The sequence below is a fragment of the Scardinius erythrophthalmus genome (assembly GCF_964197995.2).
Source record: "Scardinius erythrophthalmus genome assembly, chromosome: 10".
NCBI lineage: Eukaryota > Metazoa > Chordata > Actinopteri > Cypriniformes > Leuciscidae > Scardinius > Scardinius erythrophthalmus.
The window spans coordinates 16,617,895-16,640,285 of NC_138230.1; the positions used below are offsets into that span (position 1 = coordinate 16,617,895).

Below are 22,391 nucleotides of genomic sequence, written 5' to 3' on the forward strand. Positions count from 1 at the left end.
TGTTGTGACTATCTACATCAATCAAAGAGCATCAGCGACTCCTGACACTGAAAATCTGAACCTCCTACTTGAGACTACAAGAGCCTTTCTGTGCGACTCCTGAAATTAGTCACATTTTCCCTTATGAGTGGGGTTTCCCGGTTGGTGGAACACCAACTCCCTCCTCCCCATCCCAAACAGATGGAATACCCAGATGGAAACAGACCCTCGCCTTGATTTTCCCTTGGTACATTACATGGCGACTTATTTCCATTGCTTGCTACTGAAGTAGCTTGTACAGTAAAGTAACTTTTATACCAAGTTTTTACCCCAACGAGTCGCGACCATGTCAAAGTCATGCTTGGAAACCACTCCGCCCACAGTGACATCTGAATAGTCCACAATTCTGTACATTAAACATCAAATATGTTCTGATTGGCTTTTAGTTTACTGATAATTTACTGTGTTCAGACTTTCCCAGGGCAGCTGCTTCTCTTGTGTTTGCAGATGTGAGCTGTGGTAACTGTTAACTATTTTCGAAGTATGTAAATATGCAGTATGCTTTTGTGCCTCTGAGCAGAAGTTTACGTGTAGTATTTAAAAAAGAACGATAAATCATATTCTCTGCTGTGGTTTTCATTTTTCACGAACTTTTTGCTGTTTGTCATGTCATTTCCTCAGCTGTACACCTTCAACATGTGGTCAGCCACAATGGGTTTTTTGTGTGCGTTCACACTTTTTTCAACCACAAAATTAGAGACCCCCATCCAAAAAAGAGAACGGCTTTTGTATGCATAGCCTAAAGACAGGTATTTAGCTAGAAGTGTGGAAAATGAAAGCCGAGGGGGAGAGAGGAACAGAACTGGAGGGGAAGAAAAGTGAGAAAAGGGAGGGCGAGTCGAGCAGGCTTGGAACACACCCACTCGACTGCATGGGTCTTCTCTTTTGCTTTTTGAAACGCCAGACTGGATGAAAAGAAACAGTTCAGGTGGTTTAAACAGATCGGTAGAAAGTGTGAAACTGTGGCTTTACTGAAAGAACTGAAGTACAGGAATGGCTGTATATCAAGGGTACAGAACGTACTCCACTGACAGCGTCGGCAGTGACGTGGTCTTCTCAGAGGAAAGTCCTTACCAGGGGATGCTCAGGGCCACGGATGAAAGAAAAGGTACTGCGGAAATTCTTCGTTTGATTCTTCATTCATCCATGCTAGCTATTAGACACTAAATCTATTTTTGATATCCTATTAAATCTTTGCTTGATAAGTCCTGCAGTATAATGTTAACATCTGCTGTCGTAACATGTAATTTGGAGCTCAAAGGACTATTTTTATAATTTGCACACATTTGAGGTTCCTTTAGTTATTTTAACATTATGCGATCAAGTTATAATTCTGCATCGTAATTGGCTCTCCATGGACAGGTGAAAAGTACTTGTAATCTTTCCAACTAATGATAAGACGGGAAAGATGTCAAATGGATGTTTTGGGGCTCCAAAAGGAGGGGCCCATTGCAAAGGCGTATCCCAAATCTGGGTTGTGGTCCCGTGTGCACACGATTGGCATGTTGGAAAAGAGGTCACAGGTTTGGTACAGCACAGCTCAAACATTGTATATGTTCTTGATTTATTTCTGACTATAATTTACACTGTCTTACGGTAAAACTCCCTATTCCCTCAAGCTACGCTTTCAGTTTTACGAGTGTCAGATTCAAGCTGCTGTGCAGAGGAATGCGTCTTGCCTCAGATCTTGTGTTTCTCCTTGTCAGACCATGAAAGCTTGAAAACCTAAACTTAAGGCTTTTATGTCGGATATGCATGTAAGGCGTTACCTTTCAGTTAGTTACCTTTCAGTGAGGCTCTACATGTCTGTTGAAGTTTTGCTTGGAATTTAAAGTGCCACCCTGATCTGGCCTTTGACCTGTGCAACCATTCACACACGTCTTAGAGCTGTTCTCAGACCAGCTCACTGATGGAAATTATCACTTAGACTTACAGATGCTCAAGACTGCAGTAAAAAGCACCACCTCTGTCATCTTTTTCCTTAGCTCTGTCTCCACATGCTTCTGAATGTTTTGTGGTTATCAAAATGTTTATGCATTTTATGCAGTGCAATATATAAAAATGTAATGGTTCCTCAGTTGTGATTTACTAGATAGATGTGTATTGTTTCATAAAGGACTTAAAGGGTTAGCTCACCCAAAAATGAAAATTCTGTTAGTAATTACTCACCCTCATGTTGTTCCAACCCCGTAAGACTTTTGTTCATCTTCGGAACACAAATTAAGATATTTTTGATGAAATCTGAGAGCTGTCTCACTCCTCCTGCAGGCTTATGGACACTATAACTTGCTGGCCCAGAAAATGTATTAAAGACATTGTTAATATAGTCCAAGTGACTCCAGTGGCTCAATCTTAAGTTTATAAAGCGACGAGAATACTTTTTGTGCGCAAAAACATACAAAAATAACGACTTTATTCCACTTTTCATTTCCTTCTCTCTGGACCTCGAGTCTTTTTACGTAGTGTTTAAGCGTAGCGCGTCTGTGTTGCACGTCACCATGTAGGCTCACTATTGGGCGACTCTGGTCATGTGTGATACGTGGTGACGTGCAACACAGACGCGCTACGCTATTACACTACGTAAAAAAAAACTCGAGGTCCAGAGAGAAGGAAATGAAAATTGGAAAAAAGTCGTTATTTTTGTTTGTTTTTGCGCACAAAAAGTATTCTTGTCGCTTTATAAACTTAAGATTGAGCCACTGGAGTCACTTGGACTATATTAACAATGTCTTTAATACATTTTCTGGGCCAGCAAGTTATAGTGTCCATAAGCCTGCAGGAGGAGTGATCCAGCACTCAGATTTCATCAAAAATATCTTAATTTGTGTTCCGAAGATGAACGAAAGTCTTACAGGGTTGGAACAACATGAGGGTGAGTAATTACTGACAGAATTTTAATTTTGGGTGAACTAACCCTTTAATACAATGAATCATTATGCTTTCACAGGAATTGGTTTTCGTGACAGCACGAGTTTTGAGAAACAGGAAGTGATATAGTGATGCCAACTGGCGTTGTCGCCATGGCAACAGAATGACAGAACAACAACATGCATCCAATGCCCTGCAGCTGTTTTGATACAGTTAGTTGTCCTGCATTATGTTATCTTGTAGTGTTTTGATGATAAACAGAATTTTGGAGGTCGTATCACAAGAATTTCAGTCACGTCTTGGTGCTTTATCTTGTGACAGCGAGCTGATGTGCTTCCTGTGTTCTTCTCCAAACAGCTCCACTCCTGTTTTCTCTTATTGCTTTCATGCTAGCACAAGTGGAACATCAGATAGTCAGAAAGGAACCTGAAAGTGGCATTTATACTGGTTTTATCGAATAGCTCTCTATGATGCATTTTCACAAGATCATTGTGAAACCCATTAGATTAGGCTACTTCTGGAACATCTCATTCCTTTAGCACACCTTGAAGCAAGTTTCCAAATAAATGTTTAATGACATTGATGATGGTAATTCAAGATGAAGGTAAATGCGGAACATTTGAAAGCTTCTAAACAAATTGAGGAGCAAATAAAATGGTAAAACAGTGCCGGTAAAACCTTATTTGAGGTCAGTCATGGGTTTCTCAGAAGCATCTTATTCCCGGTACACATTATAAGATTTTAGGATGTCCCAAACAAAAGATGACAAAGCAATTTCTGTGGTAGTGGCTCCTAAACGGTGGTCCTACGTCGGACAGTGAGAGAGGTTCAAAGATGGCCATTGTCATGGTCTTGTGACCAAAGATATCTTGCGATATTTTTCTGATATAGCATGATGACCTATGTCTACTGACTAGCCAATAAAAATGCAACATGAAATGGCGTATTGATCATGCCACTAAAACTTAAAACTACTTACCTCAAGCTCCATTTGCAAAATTGGCATGCCAAGTTGGCCTCCTTAGTCTTCCCTAGCCGTGACCGCGTCTATATTCTCCTCTTTCTCCTGCTCTTCGTTTTTCAGTGCACATAAAACACCACAGTTGTCAAAGTGTGATTCATCTTGCGCTTGCTGATGATGTTTTTTTTTCTCTATACTAACTTGCGTAGTAGCCTACGATGCATGTCGTACCCAAGTTTATTAGATCCATGTAATACAATGCGATTTGTAACAATCCTATATGATTGCCAGAATCGCACAGACTGTAGCAGGCATAAGTTCAAGACTATATTATTTTTGTTATTTATTTATTTTGCTATTAGTGAATCACTAGTCACTAAGACCTGCAAATGTCTGTACTCAAGTGAAGAAAATAAAACAAAGAACTGAACAACTTTTAAATTAAGTTCAATCAGCTACACTTAAAAGAGCTAAAAAATCATTCACTCCGTTCACTTTCACCAGTGCAATTTTTGAAGTGCTCAAACAAGCAAATATAGACCACTAATTTACACTGTGGTATCTCTAAGATATGCATGTTCATAGCGTGGGTTCACAATTTTGGGTGATTAAATAGGCTACCACTGAGAACACTGCAATTTGGCATTGAATTCTGCTTCATAACATACACTGCTATTCAAAAGCTTGGGGTTTGATTACAATTCAAAATGACTTTTTTCTACTTTAATATATTTTAAAGGGTAGTTTATGTGATAGCAATGCTGAATTTTTTGCATCTTTACTCCAGTCTTCAGTGTCACATGATCCTTCAGAAATAATTCAAATTCAAATAATTCAATAGGTGTTCAAACTGTGATACTTTTTTTTCAGGATTCTTTGATGAATATATTTGAAATAGAAATCTTTTGTAACATTATGTCTTTGCTGTCGCTTTTGATTAAATTTAAAGTGTAAATTTAAATTCAGTGTCACTGCTGAATTAAATATTGAATTTCTATCAAAAAATATTACTGACCCCAAACTTTTAAATGGTAGTTTGTTTTTAAAGTATGAAAAGTATATTAAAAACTATAATGACAGATCGCATGCAAATATGAAAAACGAATAATTCCTCTAAGCCTTTGCTTCTCTAAAATCCTCTCAATGTGAAACCACATAGAGCACTATTATCTGAGAATAAAGAGAACTACTCATCAATTCAGAAGTTTCCATTAGTATGCTATAACATTCAGTGGTTTCCAGTGTTCCTCTCTGATTTGATTCCGTTTGACTGACATTTTTTGACTTTTTGTGTCTTGCAGATGAACGGGATCGAGTACAGAAAAAGACCTTCACAAAATGGGTGAACAAGCATCTGATGAAGGTATTACCATCCAGATAAAAAATTCAAACAGTTGCAAACAATTCTAAGTTTCCAGCTGTACACAATTACTCAAGGTGCTTGAGAATCAAACGGTCACAGAGATTCAATTGAATCATATTGTGAATCATTTGCTTGATTCTACACTCTAAAAAATAAAGGTTCTTTATTGGCATTTCTTGTTCCATGAAGAAGCCTTAACATCATGGAACAAACGGTTCTTTATAGTGGAACAGTGTTTCTTTAGATTTTTTTTTTTAATGTTCTTCACACTAAGAAAAAAAAAAGGTTATTTTAAGAACTGTTCACTGAAAGGTTCTTTGGGGAACCACATATGATTCCTCCATGAAGCATTTTTTAAAAAAAAAATGGTTGTTGATTTATTAATTGAATTTCAGGTCATTACCATATTGTTAGAGAGTATAGGGATTATTATTATTATTTTTTTTAAATATCACTTAGTATTAGTAATGTTTCTCAATGTCTAGTTTGACCAATGGCCACTTTATCAATTAATGAATTGAAGGAATATGTAAAGGACTTGTTTTGACAACTACAAATAATTAATAACAGCTGCTTGATTGTGAACTATTAGCACGTACTAAAACAACACAGAAAACATTGTTATTTGTCTGTCACTACATGGAAAATAACAGGGTATGACGAAGTGCAAGAGTGAAAATGATAAGAGCGTGTGTGAGAGAGGGTTGAGAGAAAAGCCATCATTTCAACGGGATATACAGTTTTTGTTTGTCTAACCTGTATGTGTAAACATATGGCGAACGTACTTTACTTGAATGCCACCGCTGCGGAGATCATGGTGGTTAAATAATCATCCTGTATACACCCAGTACACTGCACTGCTGAAAGGTGCTGTTTATTTATTTATGAGTGTTTGAGGATGAGTCATCGACATCTGGTCTCATTTTATATCCCCAAAGAAACGGATCGTTTTCTTGGTACCACTTGTATTTCATCCGACAGTCTGGCCCACAGGCGCCCCCTGTCCTGGCTGCTTCCACGAGCAGTTGTGCCAATTTGAAACAACTGTTTTACCCCTAGAACAAACATAGAAAGCAAAACGAGTGATGCTTCATTGTACTGTACAGTGACAATTAGATCAACAATTGTCAAATTGTCTATTTTTAAATAGAATTTTCTAATTATTATACATTCAGCTCTTATGATCTCATATTAGACATTAAATATTTGTATATTTGTATTTCACACTGCAGGATCATTTAAAATCTGTATTTAAAAAGGTGTGAAGGCAAAAGTGTGATTTATATATTTATATATAATATAAATATATAATATATATATGTTATGCCTTTGTTTTTCGACTTAAAGCAAAATGAAGCAACAACAAAAATAGTTTTAAAAACACTTATCAAGGATATGGGTAAAAAGTGTCCTTCTCTTGCACAAGCTGAATGTGTTGAAATATATTTAACAAGAATTTTATTTTTAACCATAGTGGATCTTTAAAATTGTCTTCATGTTCTGCAGGGTTCGTACAAGGTGCTTGAAGAACTTGAATTTGACTTTATGAAATTTAAGTCTTGGAAAACCCTTGAAAACAGCCATATTTTTGAAGAGGTACTTGAAAAGTGCTTGAATTATGAATTAGTGTTTTCACTAAATCAATCTTTTCAATCAAAATTAACGCTGCAGCCTGACTGAGATATAGAGCTATTTTGCATGGCTATGAGCATGATATTAAGTATATGATACTTTCATTTAAAGAACTTTCATTCTTCAGGTCAATCATATATTAATGGGAAAAAATCGGTTTGAATGAGGATGGTGATATCTTTGTCATATCCTTTCAATGGTTAAGGGAATTTCCCATGCCTGATGGCGTTGGTCAATGGATTGATCTCTATGAAGTGAAACATCAGATACCTTATATCTGTAATTTGATTTAAACTAAAAAAATATATAGGCCTATATTGTTTGATAAGTGTTTATTGTAGTCCTTGAAATCCAAAGAAGTAGTGTTTGAAAAGTCCTTGAAAGTCATTTCATTTCACAGAATCTGTATGAACCCTGTTAAGGCTACATCTAAAAAAGTAAAATAAATAAAACAATAATAATAAAATAAAAAATCGTAAAATTATTACATTTAATTATTAAAATAAAATAGTTAAGCACTTTTCATTTTGACCGAAGCGGTGTTATTTTTTGAATTGTGCTCGACTGATTTTTCTTCCTCCAAGGGTTTATTTGGTGGTCTGCAGTTCAGATCTAGTGACTCAGAGGCTTTGCTGTGGGTTGTTCGTGTGCCGTTTGGGATGGAAACCTGGGAAAGCAGCAAAGCCTTTCTGTCTCTCATTTCAATCTGGGCACAGAGAATGCCAACCTTAAAGATTAAAAAGATTTATTAAGAATGAATTGCAAAAATGATGGTTTCAGCAGATGTGTTAGTGATGTTTCATTGCTGTTTCAGGCTTAAAGGGATATTTCACCGCTGGAAAGATGAATGTGTATTTAAATTCGGTCATTTATGTAGCAGAAATGTGAAATTATTTTAGAAGTTGGTGCCTTCTAGACTGAGAAAAGCTAGAAAATCTATTTTTAGCTCATGTGGATGAAAGACAACAACTCCCAGAATGCACTTGCTTCGCAGCCCTACGAGGCCACTCCCAAGCCACGCCTACCAGTTACAGAGGGCAGTATCGGAAGAAATGATACAACTAGGCTACTAGTTGACTCGAAGTTGAAAAGACGCCATTTTATCGTGAGATCCCACCCCCTATGGGAAAACATGCGTAACTAGCTCCTACTACTGGCTGTAGTCTCTAGCCTCTGGCCAAAAAAGCCTCCGATGGCGCAAAATTAAAAAAAAATGCGTCATCTGAGTTTTTTTTCCAGACACACAATACAGAAATCTCTCGTCTCAGGGGGACATGAGGGATGGAAGCACGGTCATTTGAAAATACTACCGGGTTTCTACTGATACAAAGCTTAATGCTAATCGGTGAAGTATCCCTTTAATAATAGCTTGAAATTACATTCAAAAGACAATTAAATATAGATGTCATGTCACATACAGTACAGTGCAGTGCTCTGTCATATTTGATTTGTTGCTTCATAATTGAATATTAAAACGAAACAAATATATTTAGTTTCACTCATCATTTTATACATTTAAATGTCCATTAAAAGATTCAAATCAATTTAAATGTTATATTCACACCGTCATACAATACTCTATTACACTGTCACCTGTGCTCATTTCACTGTTATATCTGTTTGTCTCTCACTGTCTATCTTACAGTTCTCATTATATTTCCCATCTGTTCCAACCTTTCTCTTTTTTATCTTTCCATTTTCCATCCTTTCCTCCATGTGTCTATGTCAGCACTGGAAGGCAGAGGTAGGTGGTGTCTGTGATCACACCTTTGCAGAGTGATTTCTGTTATGACCTGCATGGGTTTCACATGCAACGTAGTTTCCTACATCTGAACCTAGAGTTAACACACACCCTCCCTGTCTTCCTTGCATGAAATGCAGTTTTCTAACACTTAAGATGTCTCCCCTTTGTGTATTGTCTCCTTTAGTACTTTCTGTGTTTTTTGCTTCAGCCTCCAGATATTGTCCTTTGTCAAAGTGTAAATACAGTTTCATTAGATACAGTGGCCCACAAATGTATGAATTTTGTAGTACAGAACCATCTAACTTCTCTTTCCTGAGACATTTTTTGTAAATATTAAAATCCCACGGTTATTTTTAATGGATGTCTGGTGTTAGTTCCCACATTGTAAACTGAGTCACATATGGAAAGCCCTGTCTGAACAGTTTTTTTTTTTTTTTTTTGTGAGAAAGGTCAGTTTAAATGACCTTGACCCATATTTTTCGCAGAGACTGGAAACATCATGATATTTGCGGCGTGTATGTTTTGTTTGTAGTCTTTATGCCTACACAATAGATTTTTACGAGTGCATTTTTAAATTAACTTTAAACTTTCTTCTAGAAAGAAATATGGGATGATAATTAAACAATAGGTAATTTATAGTCAGATGGTCATTATCAAAAAATAAATCTACCTAACAAGTCATTTAGAAGTTGACATACTGTACAATTATTTGAAATACAATACCATGCAAAAGTTTTAGGTTTTTTTAAATAATTTTCTGTGTTTATGTGATCAAAAATACAATAAAGTAGTATTTCATAATACTATGAAATATTATTATAATTTAAAATAATTATTTTCTATTTGAATATATTTTAAAATGTAATTTATTCCTGTGATGGCAAAGCTGAATTTTCAGCATCATTACTCCAGTCTTCAGTGTCACATGATCCTTCAGAAATCATTATATTATACTGATTTGATGCTCAAGAAACATTTCTTATTATTATCTGTGTTGAAAACAGTTATGCTGCTTAATATTTTTGTGCTGCTTAATATTTTTTCAGAATTTTTAGATTAATAGAAAGTTCAAAATAAGAGCTTTTATTTAAAATAGAAATATTTTGTGACATTATTCATTTCTTTACTGTCACTTTTGATCAGTTTAATTCTTAAATAAAATATTTTTTTCAAAAAGTACAAAAAATAATCTTACTGGCCCCAAATATTTGACTTCATGATGCTATAGTCAATCAGTTATAATAATCAAGCCTTCCTGTGTTATTAGCATAATATTGTCTTAGTCTTCCACTTCTCACAATTTCCATAATTTGTAATGATTTCCCGTTTTTTGTCAGGCCCAGCGACACATCACAGACCTGTACGAGGATCTCAGAGATGGACACAACCTCATCTCACTGCTGGAGGTGCTGTCTGGAGAGACACTGGTAAGTAAATGCTGATGTTGGATCACATTTTCCCTCCACAACCCTATTCAAAACCTAGTTCCAAACATCAGTCTGGCAAGGCTAACTCTCACTACCTGGATCTGTTCCCTTAACATAAGCCCCTCCTCTACCTGCTTTATAGACCCTGTAGTTTGTGTTTAAGTGAAGTTACCCTTCAAATCTGCATCTGATTGGATAGTCCTATAGTTTTAACACCCTCAATGTCGTGCCCCTCAGATTTGTTTTGCATGCATCAATGGTTGACATCTGGCATTCAAATCTGTATGACCAGTGGGAGTAACCATGCATACAGAAATGTGTTGGTAGGAATGAATGCTTCCTCACATCTCCCCTTCCCGATGAGCACTTCTACTGTGACTGTGTCTTTTTTGCATTGCGTCTCACTCCTTTAACACATTAACAATCTGACATTTTCTGCCTCAGTTTCAACTCTGCACCGGTTTGACCCCCTTGACCATTCCTTTTTCAACTTCCTGTTTGCTCACCTCTGCCCTGACCTTGACCCCTTTGCCTTTGCCTCCTCTCTTGCGATGCTCTTGCTGTGGTAGCCGAGGGAGCGAGACGTTGTCAGGAATTCGCGGTTGGTGAGTTGGGTCTGAAAATTTCCGGCTCGCCTCCCCGGAAAGGGGTGTGGCATGTGTCACTGCCAGGGGAAATGTGTTGTGCATGATGTCACTTCCTTTATCATGTCGCCTGTTGACAGTGCTGTCCTCCCCCCCATGTTCGAGAAAGTATTCAGTTAAAAAGTCAAATAAATCACACTACTATTTGTATAGAGTGCAACGGTGCCCGTCCACTTTTTCAGCGGTGCTGGTTTCGGAAGTTTTTTTTTTTCATTCATTTTTCCCATAGGGATTTTAAAATAGTCTTTGTTAAAGAGTTATAAGCCATGAACCAAGCCAATCAGCTACAAAGAAAAAAGGTTTTGAAAATCAGACTAAAATAATAGACTGTGTACTTAACGGTTTTAGTGTGTTTCAATCGAATTAAAAACAATAGAGAAATATAAAACTACTCAATTACGTCAATTACGTCATTTGCAATGCTTCATGGGAGTGGGCGGAGCTAAAAAGCTATTTTGGAGCATCTTGCTTTTTTCGACTGATTGGTGTAATTTTCTGAACTGCATCATGGGTAATATAGTTTTTCACCAGGAATACAACTGTTAAAATAATCTGAAATAATGCCAGCTGGCGGTTTCAGCAGAAGCAAATGTCTTGGATTAAAAACCTTGTAGCTCATCTTTAAAGGTTTATACGTTATCGTTTAAAATAAATCTCCTTATGGAGAAAATGAAGTTTTTACTTCCGGAACCCAACTGTTACACTCTATTGGACTTAAAAAGTCAGGGTGGTTATTCAGTGTTTTCAGTTCTTGTTTTTGTGATGGAATGTTCTGGAATGCATCGCATTCACTTTCAGGGAACCATTAACTACAGGATTTCAGGAATTTAAATTTGTTTTAGTAATGCATCGATTCATGTCTTCTCGTGTTTGCAGACATGGGATCCATTGAAAACCTTAGTGACATCATGCACTGCAAGCCAATAAGAGCCTGGCTCATGGGACAGCTTAGCTTTTGATTGGCTATTTCTTGTGATGACTGATTGACAAGTGTCATTGCATGTTCTTATTGTATGCTGGTGCATTTTGTCCACATTTGGCATAGTGGGTGTATTTACATTCCGGTTCATAGATTCATAGATAATGAAGCTGGAATATCTCTGGTTTACAGAATAATAAGGTTATGATCTAGAATAATGCAGTTGTCTTTAAAATATTAGAGTGTCGTTTCTGCGTTTTTTAAAAAGATAATGCATTATTTCATGAAATGTGTAAGATATTAGAAAGAAATTGTGAATTTGTCTTGTTATGGTTTACTTTATCTTAGGGATGCACAAATATAAATCGAACATAATTAATAATCAGTTTTGTAAACTGTGTAGGTTATATAGTTTTCAGTATATATAAGAAATATTGGATTTTTTCCTGTTTAAATAGTCTTTTCAATGCAATTCAAAAGTGCAAAGCCGTTATCCAGTGTTACTGTTCAATAAAATGTTTGGATGATCAATTTCACCTTCTTGTCTCATTTAGCGTATTTTTGTGTTTGAAACAAGCAAGACATTATTATAATATTCCTATATCTTTGCTGGTGCATCCCTACCCTAGTTATTGTTACGTTTGTTTATTTAATGTATTTTTTTTTTATCATTCATTTCAGTACATCTATAATCTCGGTCTTCTCATAACCGCATCTAATTCTTTGAGAACTCATCTTCCTTTTTTAATCTCTCCTTTTATTTGTTTTCCAGCCCAGAGAGAAGGGTCGCATGCGCTTTCACAAACTACAGAATGTACAGATCGCACTGGACTTCCTCAAACATAGACAGGTACAGTGAACCAAACACTTTATAAGCCATTATTTTATATATTTATCTTTGTTTTACCATCTGGGATCAGGGATAGGATACATATAAAGCTAGATTTTAAAATTAACATTTTCATTACAGATCATGAGTTTATTTTATTTATTTATTTTAATTTCCTCCTTCAGTATCTTTACAGACCCACAGAGGGCTATGGACTCCTGATTGAAAACCCTGGCCTTATACAATTTCACTTTTTAACACAGATCTCATTGTTTGACAGGTGAAACTGGTAAACATAAGAAACGACGACATTGCGGATGGAAATCCAAAACTGACCCTTGGGCTAATATGGACCATCATTCTTCACTTCCAGGTCTGGTGTAGCGCTGGTTGTGCTCTACTTACACAGAGCAGACACACTTTTATTCGTTTTAAATGCTGTTTGCTTCACAGATTTTCATTTCCCCTTTAACTGTTTCTAAATGTTTTAGACACTCAACTTACTGTTACTATTGCTGTAACAACACAGACATCTGTGCAGACTCGTGACAGGGTTTAATGAATCATCTGGCAACAGTGATATAGAGATCACTTTTCATTAATGTACCAAATATAAAACTCAGCCCACCCACAAAACACAGCAAACTGTTGGTTGTATTTTCAGACGTGACCTCAAATTAGGTTGTGCATGAACTTGATTTTTTGTTTATAAGAAAAATGCCAGACAAAACAATGAAGAGAACCAACAGGAATTTTGTACCAGGTACAGATGGTTGTTTTTCCTAGGCCAATGCACTGTTGTCTTTGGATTGCTGCTCAAGGTTTTCTCTCATTATGAGGAGACTGGAGCGCATTTGTTATACTTTTTTTTCTGGGAAATAAAAACTCAAGCGTCAGTCTTTGATATCACAGTAAGCCTGTGGGGGATTATGGGCTGGGACAGTGTCCATTTCGGTTGGTGACTCACATGTTCCCTTAAGGAAGGGGAAGCAGGCACGCTGGTATGGTGGTTTGGTGACTCATGAGACCAACCGTTCTGTTTTTGGTTTGGTGGAATGCATCTTAATTGTGTTCTTTTCCTTCCATTTTTTAAATGCATTTGTCATTTTCACAAAAGCTTATTGTATGGAACTTTTTGAATGGGTCACATTTTTTGTTATTTTCAGCAAGTTATACGTTGAGTTGTTTATCTGGTCAGACATACCTGGATTAAAGGTTATATATAATAGAATAAACACAATCCGGAATTGGTCAAAGCAATGCAGAATTAGCTTTAATTATGCATTCTCTACCATTGAGTCACCAAATCTTTGCTAACACCTTTTAATTGTTGAGCTTATTCTCACCACTAAAGTTTAGTAAAAATGTGGGAGGCATTAAAAAGAATCCTGCATTGAAAGGAACCTTAAATGACCCTCTTGGCTCTCGTAAAGCTAGGCTGCGAGGGAGGAGGACGTGGTTCCGCGTCTGAGTCATTGTGTACATCCTCAGTATAAGGATCCAGAGGTTTAGGCCAACCAGACATCCTTAAAAAACTCTTATAATTGGAGGAAACTTGATTTTAGCCGTTGAACAGTAATTACCCAAAGGGGAATCCTGATGATGAGTCACCAGAGGAACGAACACATGCAAAATCACAGACTAAAAGATGAACAAGCCTCTTATTATAAACGAATCTTATGATCACTGCTAACCGCAATGTTTGTCCATAGTATCTTGGCAACAATGAGGGTATTTAAAGTATACTTTTTCCCCCTACCTTAAATTATGAAATGCCATATTTTCCCAGATCGTTAAAGGGTAGTTTTTCATTATTGGAAAAGCAACAATCTGCACATTTTTTAATATGAAACAGACATTTACTGAAAACAGTGCAAACTTTGTTTTAAAATAGTAACATTGCAGTAACTGCGTTTAGTCAAAAATGTTGTATAATAATAATATAATAATACATTATCTGTTTTATTCAAACCATATTTACATTGATTCTGATTTTATTTTAACGTAATAAGAAAATTGTAGTTATAGTTTTCAAATATGTTTAGTCTGTTTTCTATTATAATTAATGCTGGGCAACAATTATCCAAAATAAAGGTTTGTGTTTACATAATATATGTGTGTGTACTATATTATACTAAACTTCTATTTTGGATGCGATTAATCGTGATTAATCGTTGCCCAGCACTAATATGACAGTCGTTTCTAAATATGCTTTAGGCCCTTTCACACCAAGGACTATAATTATAACAGTAACGATAAAGATATAGTACTAATCCTTCTAAATATAAAAGAATAGCAGAGTCCACACCACAACTATAACTATAACGATAACGGCATGGAGAAACTATATAGTTGGGATCATTTTCAGAACAATTTTTCCAGCTAAAGAATGTTAAAAACATTGACAGCCAATCAGAACAAAGGGAGCTGGAGCATTTAAAGCATGAAGGAAAAGATGAAAAAACTGCAGCAAGCACTTAGAATTAACAGAACGATATCATCCGCTGGTGTGGACTCTTATATAGTTATCGTTCTTGGTGTGAACGGGCCTTTAGTCTAGTATTTTTTAAATGATAATACATCATTTGTTTTATTGAAACTATATTGTTTTCCTTTGCTCCATCAGATCTCCGATATCCAGGTGAACGGTCAGTCAGATGATATGACCGCCAAGGAGAAGCTGCTCTTGTGGTCTCAGCGGATGGTGGAGGGCTACCATGGCCTGCGGTGTGATAACTTCACCACCAGCTGGAAAGATGGCAGGCTCTTCAACGCCATCATCCATAAACACAGGTAGAAACTCCTTGTAAATAGAGAAAAAGTTCTTGGAGCTGAGGCTTAGCATTTAATGTGTCCATTCTCAGGACACATTAAACCATGTGAAAGAGGCGGATTTTTGTGGAAAAACTCCAAAAATAGTTAATAAAGTGATCTTAGTTCTTGAGAAATGACAAATATGCTTGTATCTCTGGGCTGTTTATGAATTTCATCTCCAGACTTGCTTGCTGTATTTGCCATGTCAATCACAGACCCCTTCTGCTCCTTGCCAGGTCTATAATTCATGCCCTAATTCCTAGCTTTTACCAAGTGATGTTTGACAAGAAACAAGATTAGTTATGCCATACTTAAAGGTATTCACCTGTTTGCACTTTCATGCGCAAACACACATGGGATTCAAAAAACTGTCATGCAATATCTTTAGAATTGCCGACCTATTGCAGCCTTCATGCAAATACCTCTCAACCACATCAAATTCAGTTGAGTTTATGTCGTATAAGTCCAAGTATGCCCCAATTGGCGCTTATGAATAGAGTTCAAAACTAGAATCCTGTAATAAGGGCGTGTTGAATCTAATAGGATCCCCAGAGGGTGTGTTTTTCACATTCAGCTGCATAGCTCAGGTTCACCCTACACTACCAGACACAGATGACTCTTGAGATTTGAACAAATAAGGAGTGTTTTTTCTTCCCTCTCGCTTGCAACTTAAACGTTATGATATACAGATTATTATTTGAAAGGCACTGGGACAGTAAACAGAACACGTGGAGTGCAGTTGAAGCTCTCAAAGCTTGATGCGTGACATAAGATGGAGGGTGTTTTCTCTGAGGAACAACTTTGCTAACCGTTGACTGGATAGTGAATCTATTGGGAAATTGGGAAAGAATACCCATCTGCACCCTGTGTGAATGCACACGTTTCAAAGAATGGGAAATTGAATCCGACACAATGTTCAGTCTCAAGAAGAAGTTCCGCCCCAAGAAGAGTCGCAGCAGCTCGTCCAGCCACGGATCTGTCAGTGACCTGGAGGACCGAGTGGTCATGCTGTGTGAAGATGTGCCGTCTGAGGTTTCTTTCGATTCGGGCCAGGGGTCCATCAGCCCTGGTGCCCGCTCAAGTGGTGGATCCCAAAGCGGAGATCTTGAACATGGCATGGAGCAAAGGCTCTCCACCCTAGATGGGTTTTCTTACAGAAAGGTGTTCGTCTCAGATGCCGAGCTTCCCTGGGGCCAGCCATGCTACCTGCTCTCACAGACAGCCAAACAGTCGTATGAATGCTTTGGTTTTATTCGTTGTATTGAAACGAGAAAGCAATTCTGCCTTTGTAGCTTTAGCAATTTAACTGATAATGTCAGTTCCTACACTTAATTCCTAGTAATTTTGTGTGCATAATTTAAAAAAATTTGCAGGGGGAAAATATAAAATTATTTAGTTTTGCTAGACTTTTAAGTTTTCATGTTCCTAAGAGGCTGCAGAGCATGTGTGTGCATGTATTTTTTTCAGTAATTGTTTTTTGGCGCCTTGCAGTGATTGCTGTTGAGTGAGTACTTAGTCACATAAGACAGAGGCTTTTTTTCAAATCCCGTGAAGAGAAATCCATCTTGCCTTCACCTGCCCAGACTCTGGCACAAATGTTTACATAGCCTCCAGGTTTGGCCAAGCAGTGTGCAGTTATATATGTGATCTGCAAGTATGCGTCCAAATGAGATCCAGAGGTGGACGAAGTACACAACTTCCTTACTTGAGTGAAAGTATAGATACTACTGGTCAAATATTACTCCGTTACAAGTAAAAGTTGTAAAGACCTATTTTTACTCAAGTAAAAGTACTTGTTTTTAAAAGTACTTAAGTATCAAAAGTAAAAAGTAAATGTCAATACATTGTTTTATTATTGTTGCATTGTTGTATGTAATACTTAAAGTACCGTATGCCTCTGAATCTATGCCTGCATACCTACGCCGCTCATGTCAATATCGAATTTATTTCTAGAACACAGTTCCAGTAGGGGGATTGAATGTGAGATTGAATAAGTGCACTCAATAATGTCCACAATGGTTTTGGACACCCAAATGGCTGTTCCCTCAAAGAGTGCCCTATTTAAATTTTTTTGGCTTTTAGTATGAATATGTTAGCCTTACTGTTATCTATAAGCTAGTGTGCTCCAAAAAAAGTGACAAAATTCGCATTTAAAAAAACAAAACCAACGTTGAAAATGAAAATCAGGTTTATGTCAGAATCCAATGTCAGATTGACGTTTATCTCCAACGTTGGACAGACGTTGTATTGTGGTTGAAAATGAAAATTGGGTTGACGTCAGAAACCAACATCAGTCGGGTTCTGACGTCAACCCGACCTTTATTTTCAATCAATATCCAACGTCAATCTGACGTCGGGTTCTGATGTCAATCAGATGCAGGGTTCTGACGTCAACCCGACTTTCATTTCCAACCAAAATGCAACCCCTGCAACCAAAATCATCCACTGACTGATGTTACTTTCTACTCAAAGACCTTGACAGATTTGTAGTGGAGTAAAAAGTATGATATTTGTCTTTCAAATGTTGTGAAGTTAAAGTAAAAAGTTTCCAGAAAAAATAATACTCAAGTAAAGTACAGATACTCAAAAAGTGTACTTAAGTACAGTACTCAAGTAAATGTACTTTGTTACTGTCCACCTCTGATGAGATCTGGATGAAATTTCCATTTTAAAGGCACAATTCATACAGGTTGGATTTTTGTTCGCTAAAATGGAAAGTATTTCTTTAAACAAAGCAGACATTAAAATGCAAAATAATAGACTAAAGGAGAATCTGTGTTAAAATTCAAGTGTGGTCTTTTAATTTTAAATCTTGTCTAGAGTCATATTTTTTTCAATGTCCCCCTTTAACTGTATTTTGTCTTTCATTCTAGGCCGAATTTGATCGACATGAATAAGGTGTTCAGACAGACCAACCTGGAGAATTTGGAGCAGGCCTTCAGCATAGCAGAGAGAGACATGGGCGTCACACGCCTGCTGGATCCTGAAGGTAAACAAAAGGAGAAGATCCCTCTGGATTCTCATTCAGAGAATTTTCTTTCATTCTTCTCTTTCATTGATAAATATAGTAGATCTTAGGGAATCTTAGTGGATTTAATGGACTTGTACAATATTCTTTAAGGCCTGTGAAACAGTTCTAATTAGTTAAAGTGAATTTACTTACATTTTTTGCTGATGTTAAGTAATGTACACTACTGTTCAAAATGATTGTTTTTGAAAGAACGTAATGCTTTTATTCAGAAAGCATGCTTTAATTTGATCAAAAGTCAAGACATTTATAATGTTCTTAAAGATTTCTACAAAAATAATGAGCAGCATTACAGTCTACAATACTGATAATATTAAGAAATATTTCTTGAGCAAATCTTAATATTGTAATGATTTCTGAAGGATCATGTGACACTGAAGACTGAAATAATGGCTGCTGAAAATTCAGGAATAAATTAGATTTTAAATGATAATAAAATTAAAAATTGTTATTTAAAAGAACTGCCTTCTCTTTTTATGCTCCCTGGTTATGGAACAAGCTTTAGAGTATAATGATGTTAGAAACACTCCCCTCTTTAAAAGTTTTTAAAAATCTCTTATGGACTAATTTAAAGGAAACCTGTGCATGTTTTGTTAAGTACTGTAGCTTTTGTCATTTTATGAGTGCTGGGTAAAATTTTATGTAAGATTTTTAGTTTTATGTTTGTATGTTGTTTATGTGAAACTTTTTATGCTGCCATTTTGGCCAGGACTCCCTGGAAGAAGAGATTTAAATCTCAATTGGACTATCCTGGTAAAATAAAGGATAAAATAAATGCAGCCATGGTGTGCATAAGAAACTTCTTTCAAAAGCTTTTAAAAATGTTCCAGACCCCAAACTTTCGAACGATAGTGTATAATGATGGTAGTTTATTTTCCGTTCCTGCAGATGTGGACGTGCCACACCCAGACGAGAAGTCCATCATCACGTATGTGTCCTCTATGTATGACGTCATGCCAAGGGTTCCTGACGCTCGTGATGGAGTCCAGGCCAATGTGAGTGTTTTGAAAATATAATTTAAGTATGATGGGCCATTGATATTGTTATCTTTGATGTTTACATTTTTTTACTGGCTTACAGGAGTTGGAGTTGCGCTGGCAGGAGTATTATGAGCTGGTGACCATGTTACTCCAGTGGATCAGGCATCATATTATCGTGTTTGAGGAACGCAAGTTCCCTTCTAGCTATGAGGAGATTGAGGTTAGTACCATGATCCTTAGGTTTAATGAACATATAAGTGCATATATACATGTGTAATTATGATTTGGTGCAGTAATTCACTATTCTTTACCAGCTAGAAGTGTTGGAAAATGTATAAAATAGCTATAATGTCATATAACCTTAATCAAGTATTATTTTGTGACCATAAATGCATACTTTTGTTCTATAGAAAAGCATCCGAAACAATTTTTAAAAAGATAGTAAATTATGGTATGACCATTTTCCCTTCTGTTGTAGGTTCTTTGGCGTCAGTTTCTGAAGTTCAAGGAGTCTGAACTACCAGCCAAGGAGACTGACAAAAATCGGACCAAGCACATTTACAAGTCTTTTGAGGTAAATTAAATTTGTCACAGTAGTAAGTGCCTTTTAAACAAGCATGTAGTACAGTCTGTTTGGGCTTTTACATGAGTTTTCTTAACATGTTTTACCAAGATTTGACTTTATGCATGGGGTTTGTTTGGCACCAGGGTGCTGTGCAGGCGGGCCAGGTCAAGGTTCCTCCCAGTTACCACCCAATTGATGTGGAGAAGGAATGGGGCCGTCTGCATGTGGCCATTTTGGAACGAGAGAAACTGTTGCGCTCAGAGTTTGAACGGTGAGAAATCTGTATAATATTTTTTTATGGTTATTATGTGTAGTTACTGTGGTTCAAAAAGTATTGTACTAAAGAAGTAAAATGTTTGATGCCATTGTGTTTAGATTTTACGGATGTTTTGAAGAGAATCTAAGCAGTTTTAGTTACCTCATTCAAGCTACTGTACCTTGCTAGAAAGAAATCAGTTAACTTGCCCTAACAAGAAACTTCCTCTATACTAATTGATAATTGTCAAATCTTGAACAATAATAATTTTTTTCTAAATTAACAAATGTGGAAGGACTCGACTTTACTTTTAAAATCTTTTTTATCTATTGAATTACTTTTCCCCTCCGTTTTTTTAGTTCGAAAAGCATTACACTTTCATTTCAGTTAAAGGGACAGTTCACCCAAAAAGGAAAATTCTGTCATCATTTACTCTCCTGTATGAATTTATTTCTTCTGCTGAACACAAAAGAAGATATTTTAAAGAATATGGGTAAACAAACAGTTGATTCTATCCCTTTAAGATGATTTTTTCATCAAAATAAATGCATTACGTTTGTTATTAAATAGCATTTAGCACAAGAAACAGAGTGTCTCCAGGTTTTAAAAAGATTTGTCACAAGACAGACTCGCTGCTGCTCTGCAGAATTTTTATGAGCCTCATCAGTTACAGCAGCACTTCTTAACATCAATAGCTGATTCTGTGTGACTTCGCTCTGAAAAAACTTCTCTGGACTGGGATTTAGCATTATTAGGATTATTAGCGATGGCCTTTATGAATGACAGCCATGGACTGGAGCACCTGCTCCGTGAGAGGAGGGTGTGAGTGATTCAGCTGATGCTTTTCTGATTGATTGAATGTCGAATGCCTGTAAAGTCTGAATATTGTTTTATGTAGCCTTTGCCCAGTCATTTTATTCTTAATCTTGTAGTGAATTATGTAAAGAGTATTTGTGTGTCTGTTACATGTACAGACTGGAGCGTCTGCAGAGAATAGTCAGTAAGGTGCAAATGGAGTCGGGTTTGTGCGAGGAACAGCTCAACCAGGTGGAAACACTGTTACAAACGGTGAGATTGAAAGCCATTTATTCCTTTATTTGAATCCAAAGACCCAATTTTGAGAAGATAAACCTGCAGTATTTGCAAGCAAATTGCTTTAATTTAACTTTGCTTTTATTGCAGGACATACGTCTGCTGGGTGCGGGAAAGCCTATCCAGCACTCGTCTGAGATAGAGGCAGATCTGAACAAGGCTGAAAACATGATCCGATACCTTTTTAATGATGTGCAATTACTTAAAGATGGGCGCCACCTACAGGCAGAACAAATGTACAGGCGGTTAGTATGATATTCTACTGTCATAACCTAAAGAAATTCAGTGACAGCTAGTACTATATTGTTTTTGCTCAGTACTAGTCTTTAGGTCTGAATGCAATGCTCATCAACCAAAAATATTAATATTGTACTTTATTTATTTACATAGGATAAACATACTTTGAAATGTAAAATTTTTTAAAGAAAGTAAAATCCTTTACAGAATTCTTGCTTTCATTTTTTTCTGTAATAATGCTTTACAGAAAATATGTGTTAGAAACTATTTATAATGGTTAATTAACAATTTTTAATAATATTATCTGTAATAATATCCATATATCTAATAATATTTATAATAATTAAAATCGTATTTATTCTCATAGCAGCTTTAACTGTCGTCTCTTGGCTCTTTCAGGGTGTACCGTCTCCATGAGCGTCTGGTTAACCTGCGCAGTGAGTTTAATCTGCGTCTGAAGTCTGGCGTGACGGTGTCGCAGGTGCCCATGACCCAGATGCCCATGTCCCAGGTCTCCCACGTCCAAACACTACAGCAGTCTCCGCAGCGCGTAAGACCTGAGCTCGACGAAGTCACTCTAAAGTACATTCAGGACCTCCTGTCCTGGGTGGAGGAGAACCAGAGGCGCATTGATGGGGCAGAGTGGGGCGAAGATCTGCCCACTGTGGAGTCTCAACTTGGTAGCCATCGTGGCCTTCATCAGTCAATCGAGGAATTCAAATACAAGATTGACCGTGCACGGTCTGATGAGGTAATTTAAAGAATAATTTATAAGTAGTTCTGTAGTACTTTATCATATAAGTCTTAAAATTGCCCATTGTACACTTTTGTAGCATTTATGAGGTCAACTAGATTTATTGCACCGTAATGTTGTGGTTGTGATGTTTTTTGCTACAGTATCTTTAAGGTTTTTATATGTAAATGACCTCTGTTCTGATTGACTAATTTATTTTCTTGTGAACTGAGGAACAATAGCATCGAGTGATACACACT

The 22,391-nt window shown here is 36.7% G+C and overlaps 1 protein-coding gene across 1 annotated transcript in view; it reads left to right on the top strand.

Moving 5' to 3' along the window:
• The window catches only part of eppk1 (epiplakin 1), a gene marked incomplete at its 5' end in the record, with an annotated part of 162,725 nt that overhangs the window by 71,908 nt on the left and 68,426 nt on the right, over positions 1-22,391 (top strand). Inside the window, 14 exons of the mRNA XM_081375708.1 lie at positions 5,170-5,231; positions 8,593-8,607; positions 9,945-10,034; positions 12,370-12,447; positions 12,707-12,799; positions 15,053-15,219; positions 18,114-18,229; positions 19,157-19,263; positions 19,349-19,468; positions 19,727-19,822; positions 19,957-20,084; positions 21,044-21,137; positions 21,252-21,406; positions 21,798-22,149. Of these exons, the coding sequence (XP_081231834.1) occupies positions 5,170-5,231; positions 8,593-8,607; positions 9,945-10,034; positions 12,370-12,447; positions 12,707-12,799; positions 15,053-15,219; positions 18,114-18,229; positions 19,157-19,263; positions 19,349-19,468; positions 19,727-19,822; positions 19,957-20,084; positions 21,044-21,137; positions 21,252-21,406; positions 21,798-22,149 (1,673 nt within the window). The remainder of the gene's footprint in view (positions 1-5,169; positions 5,232-8,592; positions 8,608-9,944; positions 10,035-12,369; positions 12,448-12,706; positions 12,800-15,052; positions 15,220-18,113; positions 18,230-19,156; positions 19,264-19,348; positions 19,469-19,726; positions 19,823-19,956; positions 20,085-21,043; positions 21,138-21,251; positions 21,407-21,797; positions 22,150-22,391) is intronic.